We start from the raw sequence: 13,694 nt of genomic DNA, 5'->3' as shown, positions 1-13,694 counted from the left end.
AGAGATGAGGAGTCTGCGAGTCGCCACTCGCGGACTCACCAGACGCCAGTCGGCCGTCAAGCGTCACTGCGTCAGGCGCAGCCGTGCAGGCAAGCCGCAGGCGTCACAGCGTCAGGTGGTCAGGCCGTCAGGGTTCAGCGTCAGGCGCAGTCGCGCAGGCGTCAAGCGGTCAAGCGGAGGGCATGCGAACAGGCGGAGGGCACACGAACAGGCGGAGGGCGCATCCCCGCATGATCGATTCGTTCGTCGATTCGTGGTCTCGTGGATTTAGCTGCTGGTGGCATGCTACTTTTGCTCACGCTATGGCCTATGGGCCTGGCCGGCTGGCCCAACTGATGAACTAAACCAGGCAGCAGCCATGTATATACGTATACCCTATACTACATGTATACATGGGATGGGCCCCTCCGTTTTTGGGGGCTTGGGGCAGCCGCACTGCTCGACCCCCCAGGGCCGGGCCTGATTAGTTATGGCCCTAACTAATTAGACGCAGAACCTGGGGTCTTCCATAATCCCAGGATGGAGACGACGACCCGGACGACGTGTAGAGGCCGTCGTCGGCGCCGTGCTGCGTAGAGGCCGGGTGGCGCGTAGAGGCCGTCGTCGGTGCCGTGCTGCGTAGAGGCTGGGTGACGCGTAGAGGCTGTCAGCGGCGCCGAACAGAGACGATGACGACAGGGGCATGCAGAATCAAGTGGCGGCGACGGAGCGATCCATATGGTGCCGTCGGGTCTGGAGGCGGAGTCGTTGGACTATGCCCTGCCAGGCGGCGACGACGGAGCGATCGACAATAGCGGTGATCAAGGGCAAGATGCGGTAATTGAAGGGACACGAATAACAAATTGAAGTGACACTATAATAGTATGTATTATTGTAAGGCACCCTTAATTCTCGACTCATTGTACAACAGGTGGTTGATGAAGTTGCGAAAAATTATTTCATCGTTCCTAAAGTTGGAATGTCTTTTCAATCCGAGGAGGAAGCTTATGATATGTACAACACCTATGCAAGCAAGGTTGGGTTCAGTATTAGAAAGAGCGACACAAAGCGTCGAAGAGATGGCAGTATCTATCTCAAATATATAGTTTGTAGTAGTCAAGGTCATCGACAAATTGAGTCATCAAAGGACACTACAAGGACAGATTGCGATGCTCGTATTCATTTCAGTGTCAGCAAGGAGGGGGTTTGGTTGGTGCAAAAGGTTGTGCTTGATCACAACCATTACCTTGCAAGTCCAAATAAAAGACAGAAGCTTAGGTCCCAATGATGTGTTCAAGAAGTGGACAAGAAGCTAATTGGTCAGATGAGGGAGGGCGGGATGAAGCCAACCTAGGTGTTTGAGTTTATGGTGCAATTTTATGGAGGAGCTGACAAAGTGTCATTCTCACGGATTGATTGTAATAATGAGATTGGTCGGCAGCGCAGAAAGTACTTAGAATCCAATAACGCACAAACATTGTTGGAATACTTAAAAAATAAGCAGATAGAGGATCCAATATTTTTTTATGCCATTCAAATAGATGAAGAAGATGGCAAGATGGCTAACTTCTTTTGGGCAAACGGTCAATCTATCATGGTGTTGGGGGGAAATGTTAATGACCTACTAACAGCGCTTAAAGCAACAGTCATGAAGGTCCAGGCCCACCTGCGGTGATTACGATTACCGCCGACCCAGCAGAGGCAAAGAACATCCCACTCCGTCTCACCCAACCCAAGGCCCCGGGGTCGGACAATCCTGACCCCTCGATGGCAGGACTCCGCCTCGCCCGACCGCGGTCCAAGGGTCGGGAGTGCCCGACCCCTCGCCGCAAGGCTCCGCCTCGCCCGACCGCGGTCCCGGGGTCGGGAGCGGCCGACCCCTCGCCGCAAAGCACCCTCAAGAGACCTGGGATCAGTTCCCTCTCTCGCCCATCTGTAACCCCTACTACAGAACCCCGCGTGGGCAACACGAGCTGCCTCGATACTGGACGTAGGGCCTCCTTTGCCCGAACCAGGCTAACCCCGTGTCTCCCACGCCACCATCCGAAGCCTTACGCGCATAAAAGAAATTTACTAGTCTAGAGTCTTAATTTGCAAATCTTGACAACGACACATGGATTACACATGTTTTTGTGATGCCGTGTCTTTTGACACCACGTTTCAAACTAATAAGTTTGAAATGCTTTTTGCTCCACTCCTAGGAACCAACCATCACAAGCAAACTATAATTTTTGGGGCTGCATTATTATTTAATGAGACTATTGAATCATTTGTTTGGCTATTTGAAACATTTTTAACAGCAATGTCAGGTAAGCATCCCAGCACAATTTTCACTGATCAAGATGCGGCCATGGCAGGTGCAATTGCTTATGTATTCCTAAACACAAGCCATCGCCTTTATTTGTGGCATATTTATCTAAATGCTACTAAACATCTTAGTCATGTAATCCAGCAGCATCCAGAGAATTTTCTTCCTGATTTTAAGGGATGTGTCTATAAAGATAGATCTGAGTTTTACTTCAACAAGAAGTGGGATGAATTGTTGTGTGAGTACAAACTTAAGGACAACGAATGGATGTTAAACCTATATGATTTGAGGACAAAGTGAGCTGTTGTATACCGTGACTCATTTACAGCTGATATGAACTCCACTCAAAAAAGCGAAGGTATGAATAACGTATTCAAGAAAAGGAAACTAGGTATTTCGGAACTACTTGAAGGATGTGACAAGGTTTCTTCTGGTCTTCGTAATAATGAGTTGGATGAAGATTTTCAATCACGTCAAAAGAGCTCAGCTGCACACATACCTCCTTTGAAGACTGCGGCCGAGTCATATACAAGCTGGATGTATAAAGAGTTTCAGGAAGAATTTAATGAACAATTTTCATTCTCTTGTAAATTGTTACACACTGAGGGGTCGATTTTGACATATACGGTTACACATATGTACTCTGATTATGGAGCAACGGTTGTGTTCAATAAAGCAGATATTACCATCACATGTGCTTGCAGAAAATACGAATCCATAGGTACGTACAAATTTTTTTTATTGCAATAGTATAATTTATTATACAAATTAATGAAATATGATATCCACATATAGGTCTACTGTGCAAGCATGCCCTCAAAATCTTCAATGCAAACGATGTTTTCTTGTTGCCATCTCAATACATATTGAATAGATGGACAAAATATGCAAAGAGAGGATTCTATATTGAGAAACAAGGATCTGAGAAAGAAAGCTTGAAAACGCATGCTGCACGTATTGCACGAAAGGTGACATCCATTGCATTGAAGTGTTCACTGTCCAAAGAACTTCTTCTTGATTTGGAGAATGCCATAGATAAGTTGGACTTGGAAGCAGATAATTCTATAAGCAGGATGTAATAAAAAGGCAGTGAGATCCCTCTAGTTTCAACTAACTGTGTTACAGACACGTTAAGAGGTAAAATATCATTTAGAATTCCTCGGGTGATAAAAGACCCAAAGAGTAAACGAGGGACCATCTCCCTTGAAAAGAATAAAGGGAAAAAAAGAAAAGTGGTAAAAAGAAAGGTATCAATACTACATGCTTTTATCTATTATATGCTAGTATAGTTAACTTGATATGTTTGAATATAGGACAAGATTCAACAACTGTAGAAGAAAATAGATTCGAAGTATACGAAGGTGCTGATCTAGATCAATTTACCGTAAGTCATATGTGTTGGACTATATCTATTTTTCATATTTGATTTCGTTATATGCAACTATTTATCGGCAATTTCATTTTCTATGGTACAGGATCTTAATGACGGTGAAAAGAATGTTAACAGTATGATGCCAAACTCTGCAAATGATGTGTATGGATAATCTTCGTCCATGGCTGCTCCTTTGATCCAAGGTGGATATGCTAATGTTATAATGCCACAATTTAATATGTACAGAGATTCTTCTACCGTGGACGCTCCTTATATCTAAGAAGGATATACGAATCTCTTAATTGGAGTTGATCGAGCTGCCACATTACAGCCGGTTGTTAAGAAATTAAATTTTGGTGGAATGCCAAATCAAGAAAACAGATAACCTTTGTTGTGTTACACATAATTTTATTTGGATTTGTATTATGTCAGTTGGTACCATGTAACTCATTTATATTGTTTGATAACGATCACATCATACTTTATGGACCTATCATTCTTTTGTACACATCACTTCCACATGCCACTCTTTAGATTTAACAATTTTTTAGATTATGGAATATCCCACATCACTGTTTGCTGACTAGGAAATCGAGTCGTTGGCGCGGGCTCGTCTTCCGTCTCGTCTTCCGCCGGCTCGAGGGGCACGCGCACGAGGGGCTAGTTCGTGCTAGGTCGCCCTAACAAATGCAGGTACCGAGCCTCCTGCGAGCCAAGCTGAGCTGAGCGGGGCTGTCACGTAGGACGCAAGTGAGCGACAAAGGTGGCAGATATTTTTTCGATCGACGTGTCGCACATTTGGAGCCATCCTGCACCGCGAGGGTCTGCAGGACTCCTGTACCTAATTTTTTCCCTCTTCCATCATTCCAAATGGAGTAAGGGCCTATTTGGCAGAGCTCCAGCTTTGAAAAAATAGCTCCAGATCTATAGATCTAGCTAGCTCCACCATAGAGCTGCTCCATCATGGATCTAAGATCTCAAAAAGCATTTGGTACAGCTCCACTCTTATCTTTGTCTCACTGGCAATTTGGGCCCATGCATCAGAATAAAAAATGAAAAAAAGTCTTCTTCCTTATCGTGGCAAGTGCGACCTCGTGCATGCTAGCGTGGCGGGGCGAGGCCACGACGAGTGGGGCAGGGCGACGCTCCGACGGGCGAGGCCTCACCGCGAGCCAGCAACGCGTCCGTCTCGCCGGCAATGTAGCCCACGCCACACGTCCTCCGCCTACACCTCCGTGGGAAGCTCCTGCTCCTCTTCTTCTGCTGCCACCACGCTGGTGCTCATGGCGCGGCGGTTGGCCCGACATCGGGCGGCGGCGCGCTGGTGGCAACGCCAGCGGGGGCATGGATGGCTGCTCCTGCTACTGCGCCACGGGCTCATCGTCGTCGGAGTTCGAGCTCCACATCATCGCGCCGGCGGCTGCTCTCTCTCTCTCTAATCCGCGAGCATCTCCTCCTCTTCGTAGAGGCACTGCGCTGTAGAGGATCTCCAGCGGGCGGTGTGGCGCTCCGGCGGTAGGGGCGAGCAGGAGTGGGCGGGGCTCCGGGGGGCAGAACGAGCAGGGGCGGGTGGGGCTCTGGCGATCGGAGCAAGCGGGGCGGGCGGGTCTCCGACGGGCGGAGTGAGTGGGACGGGCGGGGCGAGAAGCGGCGGGCGGGGCGAGCGGGGCTGCGGCGGGCAGGGGCGAGCAGGGCGGGCAGAGCTTCGATGGGGCAGAGAAGGACGACGGCGTAGCAAAGGAAGAAGGACGACAACGTTTCGCACGGAGAAGAAGAAAGAAGAAATAGAACGAACCGGTCATTTTCCACTAATGAGTGGCAATGGTGGGTAATTTTCTCCAACTCCACCAAATTTGATTTCGTGGAGCACCCCTTGAGGTGCTTCACCAAATCTATGGATCTGGGGGTAGATCCGTTTCGTGGAGTAGATCTGTGGTGGAGTTGCTAGATCTAAAACTGAAAAATCTAGAGCAGAGCTGTTTTTTAGGATCTGGAGCTGCGTGGAGCTCTGCCAAACAGGCCCTAATATACACTGCAACTTCCTGTAGGAAAAAAATCTTTTTTAAAAAAAACTTCCTTTGGGGGAAAAAATGTCACCAATTGCCTGGCAAAATTATGGGTGATGTACCAATTACTTGGGCCAGGCCCAAGAGCGACTCACTCTGACTCTGCGAGCCCACTCGCACACACGGACAGTCACCACACACGTGGCTCGCCCGAGTGGCCCCGAACTGGCAGTCCCACTCTGACTTCTCCCCGTTGGAGTTTGACCCATCCTCCTCGGGAAGATGACAAGCTAGACCGATCTAGACCATCGATTAGGCATCGGACGGCTCCGGCGACCAGCACGCCTCCAAGTTCGAGACGCTCCTCGGGGTCCCGCACCCACCACTCCCAGGCTACCATCTATCCCTCGCTTTTGGGCCCCACGCCGCGAGAGAAGCCGAGAACGAGATCCCAACTGTCTTCGGACAAAGCGGACGGCCCAGATCGCCTAGCGCCGTCCCGTTTCCGTCCCCTTCGACGACGCGCGCGGCCGAACGCGCACGGGCCATTCCAGCCGGAAAAGCGGCCAGCAAATCGGCGGCCCGTGATATGCCTCGACGGCGGCGCCGACGCGGCGACCTCGCCGTCGCGGCGGTGCTGGCGGCGCTGGTCCTGGCGGCCGTGGGAGTGGCCGGAGGCGACGGCGGCGCGGAGTTTGATTACCGGAAGCTGTCGGGGATAATCATCCCGGGGTTCGCGTCGACGCAGCTGCGCGCGTGGTCGGTCCTGGATTGCCCCTACTCGCCCTTCGACTTCAACCCGCTCGACTCCGTCTGGCTCGACACCGCCAAGGTTGAAATCCCTGTCCTGTATCACCAACCCTTCTCGTTGTATTCGATCACTGCTTTGCTAGTGCTATTACTGTTGCCATTCGGGGATTAGTATGTCAAATGGTTCGCTTAATACGTTTGGTTTATTTGTTTGTTCGTGGGATGTGGATACACTGGTACACTAGAAGGACCCGTGATGAGAAGCATATGCATGTCTGTCTCCATGCTTGCTATTTTTAGTGATTCTCTAGTAATAGATTCGGAGAGTGGAGGTTTTTTTGTTCGGATAAACTTGTACCGGACAGGAACATCTTATCTCTGGATGCGAGTGCCATTAAAGGAATATCGACAGACAGCTTTGAGACACCTCTGGTTTGTCAGATACGTACAAAACCAGCAACTGCTTGAATTCCATCCCCATTTTCCTTCAGGGAAAAAAAGGTTAACTTCAGCAGGTGTGGACAGTTTCACTAGGAACCATTCACTACCTAACAGTATCTAATGCCAGTATGCCACCATGAATAGCCACATGCAAGTGATGGCATCACATGACAATCCCTTTTTCATCCCAAACCAGGCCAGAGCATTACCTGCTTAGCGATGGTTGTCATATCTAAAAAAAATCTCGTGTGGTTTGTAGACTATAGAGGCTAAATTTGCTCCATTTATATGGTCATATATATCCAAATATACTGGTTTTGATACATTCATTACGGTGCAGCTTTTCTCTGCAGTAAACTGCTGGCTTAAATGCATGTTGCTTGAACCTTATAATCAGACAGACCATCCGGAATGCAAGTCGAGGCCTGATAGTGGTCTTTCTGCAATTACAGAGTTGGACCCTGGTTATATAACAGGTAAACTTATACCTTACTTCCTATTTTCTGGCCATGAGTTAGTAATACTTAGAAATAATCTGTTATGCATGAATCCGTAGCTTGTACTATAAGTCAGGCTACTCCATGTTAAATGAAATGAAGTTCATCTTGACATCATTTTTGCAAGTTTTGAGCTAAAGTTGCTGAGATGATAACAGAAAACGTGGCATCATTTTTTTACATGAGATAATCCATCCAACTGATGACCGTAGGTGGTACACCAAAGTATCGGTCAGGAACAAATCACGTTCTTGTTCTCGTGTAAGCTACAGAATGGGAAATAATTTATGAGTACAATCATCTACCATTGTAATTGCTCTTGTTCAATTCGATGCTGATGATACTATACAAATTGAACTGTTAACGTTCCTGCCTCCTGGGATAGTTTCCGAGGATGAAATGTTTTCAAGTTTTTTCACTTTGTTTCTTTCTTTGAAAAGAATTTGTGTGCGTCTGTTTCCAAATAGCACTTTGACATCGGCATTGCATTATACATTTTGAGGATTGGTCCTGTACTCCTGTTAGTCTCATTAATTCATGGAGAAAGAAAGAGGAGAATGGGAAAAACACCTTATGCTGATATGGTTTTATTGGGCAAGGTTTCAGGTCCTCTCTCTTCAGTATGGAAAGAATGGGTCAAATGGTGTGTCGAGTTTGGCATTGAAGCTAATGCAATTATCGCTGTTCCTTATGATTGGAGACTACCCCCATCAATGCTTGAGGAGAGAGATCTGTACTTCCACAAATTAAAGTTCGTAACACTTTCCTCAACTTGTTATGAAGCAACTAAATTCTTCACAGCTGAGAGAGTCTAGATCTTTTGGTGTTTCGAATGTACATACCTAGGCTACAGCTGTTTATATTGTTTTAGGTACCTTGCATTTTTCTACTAGCATCAGTGTGACCACTTCTGAACTAAATACATGATATGATGATTTCTTTATTGGCCTTACAATTTTAAGAGGTGTCGAGCCAACCTCTGACATAATTGTTACTGGTACAAGTCATACAAGGTGTGTTGCATTTCATGTGTTTGCAACCTGCAGGAGACCAGTTTCTAATGATAAGCTTTTGCATGCAATTTTTATTGAAGCAAATATGATTTTCCAAAACAATGGAAAATTGGTCATGCTGAGCGTAGATGTATGGTGTAAGGATAATTCGTTGTTGCATGATAAGAGTATGGAGTATAATGCTCATACCATCTTTTTACTGCAGGTTAACGTTTGAAATAGCTTTGAAACTCAGAGGAGGGCCATCTTTGGTTTTTGCTCATTCGATGGGAAATAATGTGTTTCGCTACTTTTTGGAGTGGTTGAAACTAGAAATTGCTCCGAAGCACTACATCCAGTGGCTTGACGAACATATACATGCATACTTTGCAGTTGGTATATTGACTGGAAGGAACATAAATGTATTGTTACTATTATTATTTTTTATCTACTTATCCTCAAGCTTTCCAGTTTTCTGTGTTTTAGGCGCTCCTCTTCTCGGATCTACTGAAGCAGTTAGAGCTGTTCTTTCTGGAACAACTTTTGGTCTTCCAGTCAGCGAGGTCTGTTGTCCTCTATGAATTTTAGTTTCATTTTATCGTAATAATTTATCAAACTGAATGCCCTGTTCTACTATAACTGGTTTAACTTTTGTTTTTTCTGCAACATAGTTAGTGTTGAATTCATGGTTTTGCGGTTGACAATTCTGTTTCTTAATACTCAATAGGTTTACTTCTCCATATACATAACTCTGTAAGTGTGAAACCTTCAACTTAAAAGAAGTTTTTTTTTCTGGCCCATGCTCTAAATATTGTGGCAATATCTTTTTATCGTTCTTCTGACTGCATATGCGGCTCATAGTTTTGAAATATACTCCTAGATGTTCACATGATGTATGGTATTTGTTACCTTTCATCGTTCCACTTACTGTTTCGCTGAACATAGTATACCATTTTATGCTTCATATACTACCATTAAGTTTCGCATTGTGCCTAGACTTTTAATTATCACAATTGTCCATTTAGCTTGCTTGTCTTGTTACATACTGGTGCATCTTATTGGTCTCTATATTTACATTTCTGGACTTACTACATTGTTTTCAGGGCACAGCACGATTGATGTTTAATGCATTTGGTTCTTCTTTATGGCTTATGCCATTCTCAAAATACTGCAAAGCTGATAATATTTACTGGAAGCATTTTTTTGAGGGAAAGGGAGGTTGTCCCCACAGACAACAATGCGATGAAGCAGAATATATTTCAGACTACTCTGGTTGGCCCACAGACCTCGTCAGGATCGAGGTTCCTTCAGTTCGAGGTTCTTTGTAATAATCGTTTCCTTTCTTGATGTGACATTTAGAATTTTTCTTCCACTAAGCAGGTTCGCCTTTTTTCTATGTTCCTCTTTTTCATCACAGATATGGGGGCATACCCATCCATTATGGATATAACGGAGAACATAACATCAAGCATGGAGTGCGGAAAGCCAACTCTCCTGTCATTTTCTGCCAGAGAAGTTTCAGATGGTACTTTGTTCAAAACAATAGAGGATTATGACCCTCAGAGCAAGGCACTTGTTTATCAGCTTGAGAAGTAAGTCTACATTTTCTGACTTGGTTGATTCCTTTTACTAATCCTTGTTAGTGGACAAGAAGATCTTTGGTAGAGAAGGGGAATCAATCCTCAAAAGCAAGACCATCCTTCTCCAGAGGGAATTTTAGCAAAGAGAACCGAGCATGCATCCTTCCCTCTGTATTGCAAGTCAAGGTTAGGCAATGCAAGAGTTGAGAGAGTGGGAGGAGCAGCAATGCCACTCATGGCTGCTGAACAGGCCACGAGGTGCTATATTTATAATTCCTAAGGGGTAGTCAGTGATTACAAAAGATCGCAAGTTCACAACAGATTACGAGGAACTTGGACAGAAAAGGTAGCCATAAGTAACCATATATGGCTAGGAGGTTAAGAAAGACATTCCTAACTACTATAGATACAAAATTGCTAACAGGCAAGATATCAAACAGGCCTGTGTTCAACTGCTGCTGCATTGTATTTCCCACATTTGTTTTTTTAGAGCCGAGATTGTCCCATTTCCATTTCATCCAAAACGGAAATACAAAAAGTCTGGGATCAAACGGAACAGAGAGAGTGTCAACGACAAACGCATGACCTTTCTAACCTGATTCAAGCTAGATACGTCAATCTGAAGATAGCCCAGGATTCCTAGGCTCGAGCGTCTACCAACACAAACAGGCTAAACATCCCCAAAACATTACAAGTTCTGGAACACCATCACTCCCTTCCCAGATTACTTAGTTTGTCTTCGGCTTTCATAGCAGGGGGTTGTCCTTTTCCCTCCTCTCACGTGCCATCTTCATCTTCCTGATCTTCATCTCCAGCAGGCATTGGTCTCACATTTCCCACATCTGTTGTCTTTTAAAACAAAATACAAAGTTTCATGCTTTATTATGCTTATGATATTTGGCATGTACCAACTAGACAAATTCTTGCTTTTAATCATTAGCTGGTAACTAAGAGTCTAAGACCTTGTATTTTTTATCTTTGTTGATCTCAGGTACTATCAGGGTGATCCAGTTCTGAACCCTCTCACACCCTGGGAGAGACCCCCAATAAAGAATGTATTTTGCATTTATGGGATTGATTCAAAGACTGAGGTATGATTGGTGATATTACTTCTTGGTTACACCAATTTGTGTTGCTTCAAATTACAGTGTCATTCCTTGACTCCCTCTTTTATTTTTTTAATCAAGCAGGTAGGATATTACTTTGCACCAAGTGGCAAACCATATCCAGACAACTGGATAATAACTGATGTTATTTATGAGTTTGAAGGGGCCCTACTTTCAAGGCAGGTATCATATGACTTGATTTTAAGAAGTCACTAGTACTCATTTTAGTCACATATCTATCATGTTTCTGTCAGTGAGACAAATGTGCCGAGGAGAGCATTTATCTAATTGCAACTTGTTTCATCTAGTGTGTCCAAAAAGTTCTTCTATACATTTATCTTTATTAGTTCTCATGAATAAAATTGAATATTCAGTCAAACTATTGCTACTTTGAGAAAAACGGATTTTTGTTCACTCACTAGCCGGTATTATGAAAGAGTATTATTTGTGTTTAGAGTCAGGCATGAAAGGCATTGAATGGCTCATTAATGTTATTGTTTTTTCTCCTTTTCCAGACAAGTTTTTAATAGCTTTTATTTCCTAGATAGCAGCATAGCACCCACAGTTCTTTTTTTGGTACTATTACAACATTCAAGGCATTGATTTTATCTGCATAAATATTTAGTTATTTACCTTAAGGCACCTTTGTAACATTATTTGTTCTTACCAGATCAGGCAATTCTGTTTCTGGAAAGCCCAACAATTCCAGTGGTGATGGAACAGTACGTATATCAAATAAAATTCTTAGTTCATGTCAACCTAAACCAGTTTATTTAAGCAAATGAATATCTCTTTCATGGCAGGTATCCTTCAACTCCCTCTCATGGTGTAAGAATTGGCTTGGACCAAAAGTGAACATAACAAGGGCTCCACAGGTATTCTATTTTTTGCATGTTGGTGCGATTCACCATGGCGAATTTGTGCTTTGGCTCTTAGTATATTTGTTTCGGTTAATTGAAGAACTCTCAATGACTTTATGTATATCGCAACATTAAGCTGCCCTCCCTAATTATCATCTTCTACTCCTTTTTAAGGCAGAACATGATGGATCTGATTTGCAAACAACCATGAATATCGATCACCATCATGGCCAGGACATAGTACCTAACATGACGAGGGCTCCACATGTGAAGTACATAACCTATTATGAGGATGCTGAAAGTCTTCCAGGATGGAGAACAGCAGTCTGGGAGCTCGATAAAGGTGCAATTCTAGAATTTCTATTATTATTTTATATAGCTGTAGCACATTTCCCTGTACCTTTCATTTGGCATCACCTTGCTGCAAGGGAGCCCCTTACAAAGTTTTGTGCCTTTCCATTTTAGCATATACTATGCATATTTACATTTTACAGATTGTGGCATATATTGTGTATGGAGTTTCTTATTTCATTGAAAATAACTAATATAGAAGTTATTTTAACAGCAAATCACAGGAATATTGTTAGGATGCCAGTACTAATGCGTGAGTTGTGGCTTGAAATGTGGCACGACATGCATCCTGAATCAAAATCGAAATTTGTGACGAAAGGTTTGCTTCAATTTGAACACTCCAAACAGAATGGTCGTGCCCTGCTTTGGCTTTTCAAGTTGCTAACAGAAGTGTATAAACAGCTTTCCGAGGTCCACTGAGAAATGAAGACTGCCGCTGGGACTATTCAAAGGCTCGGTGTGGCTTCCCAGAACACTGCGAATACAGGTCTGCCTGCACCCAGTTTCAATTGTTTCCTTTTCAATTTCGGCAACAAGGGCCCTTTCTTAGTGACTGTAAATCCAGGTATATATTTGGTGATGTCCATTTGGGAATGAGCTGCAGACTGAAAAAAACATCAACTAACCTACTTCAACAGTATCTCTGAAGTATGTTGTGTTACTGTCATTTCGTTTTGTTCTCGTTGATGACAACTGCACCTGACATGTTCTAGTTACATCATGCAGATGTTTTGGACCAAGTAATATTGTGGTTTGTCGCTCGCATCGCATGGGAATGATATTTGATTTCCCATTTTGACTTGCTGATGAAATTACTCAGCAAGGTAGAAACAGGTTAAATTAGGGCCCAGCAAAAGAAAAGAGTCAACTCTCGCTCTTGTGTCCATTTTGGTACACTTGATCTTTGAAGCAGACATATGCAAGCTGAACAACGCCCCATAACTAATTTGGGCTGAAGATGGGAGTTGTCCTTCCCAGAGTGGATAGTTTTGTTCTTGTTTTCAGCCATGTAGTCATGTAAAAGCCATATGTAGCACAAGTACTGTTGGTGCCATGAGATCACATTGACGTGTACTGTAAACACGGGTTTGTCTATCTGGTAAATGAAGCCATCTTAGTATCTTACAAGAAAGGCACCTTAATGTGACATCTTACTCTCTAGATTGGCAGTCTGAAAATTTTCTAGTACTCTCAACAAACCACCTTAATTGTGGCGTGTCCTTCAGAAAATGAGTGTTCGGTGCTCGACATATTGGCAATTCATTGGCGCGATGAATGCGCGCATCACCTTTGCTTGATATCAAAGTTCCTGGCTACAGTGGTGCTTGTTAATGTTTGAGCTGTGGCATGAGGGATGGTGTACCTGGATCTTGTTTTGCAGATGCATGAGTCTCGTCTATTTCCCTTTGCTGCTCTAGCTTTAAATCCTGAAGTTTGTTCGACGCTGCTGTT

At 44.1% G+C, this 13,694-nt stretch overlaps 1 protein-coding gene and 1 pseudogene across 5 annotated transcripts; both read left to right on the top strand.

The window, feature by feature from the left end:
• Window positions 1–717: 717 nt before the first annotated feature.
• On the top strand, window positions 718–3,831 carry LOC140221702 (protein FAR1-RELATED SEQUENCE 5-like; annotated as a pseudogene).
• A 2,329-nt stretch (window positions 3,832–6,160) lies between these two features.
• Window positions 6,161–13,391, top strand: LOC117841527 (phospholipid--sterol O-acyltransferase). Of its 5 annotated transcripts, none has more exons than XM_034721922.2 (16): window positions 6,166–6,497; window positions 7,197–7,332; window positions 7,960–8,104; window positions 8,572–8,741; window positions 8,832–8,908; window positions 9,449–9,662; window positions 9,763–9,937; window positions 10,917–11,016; window positions 11,116–11,210; window positions 11,702–11,753; window positions 11,835–11,906; window positions 12,066–12,234; window positions 12,457–12,561; window positions 12,645–12,729; window positions 12,808–12,890; window positions 12,956–13,391. In XM_034721922.2, exons 1-15 carry the CDS (start codon window positions 6,255–6,257, stop codon window positions 12,887–12,889), a joined length of 1,920 nt encoding a protein of 639 aa, XP_034577813.1. In that variant the 5' UTR covers window positions 6,166–6,254; the 3' UTR covers window position 12,890; window positions 12,956–13,391. The 5 variants fall into 5 exon arrangements, with proteins under 5 accessions (XP_072146471.1, XP_072146469.1, XP_072146470.1 ...); XM_034721921.2 differs by having other exon boundaries at window positions 6,167–6,497; window positions 12,969–13,391; XM_072290370.1 differs by lacking the exons at window positions 12,457–12,561; window positions 12,645–12,729; window positions 12,808–12,890; window positions 12,956–13,391 and having other exon boundaries at window positions 6,161–6,497; window positions 11,116–11,214; window positions 11,707–11,753; window positions 12,070–12,206.
• Window positions 13,392–13,694: the final 303 nt, after the last annotated feature.

This window comes from Setaria viridis, chromosome 1 (genome assembly GCF_005286985.2).
Source record: "Setaria viridis chromosome 1, Setaria_viridis_v4.0, whole genome shotgun sequence".
NCBI lineage: Eukaryota > Viridiplantae > Streptophyta > Magnoliopsida > Poales > Poaceae > Setaria > Setaria viridis.
This window is presented reverse-complemented; position numbering and strand designations above follow the sequence as displayed.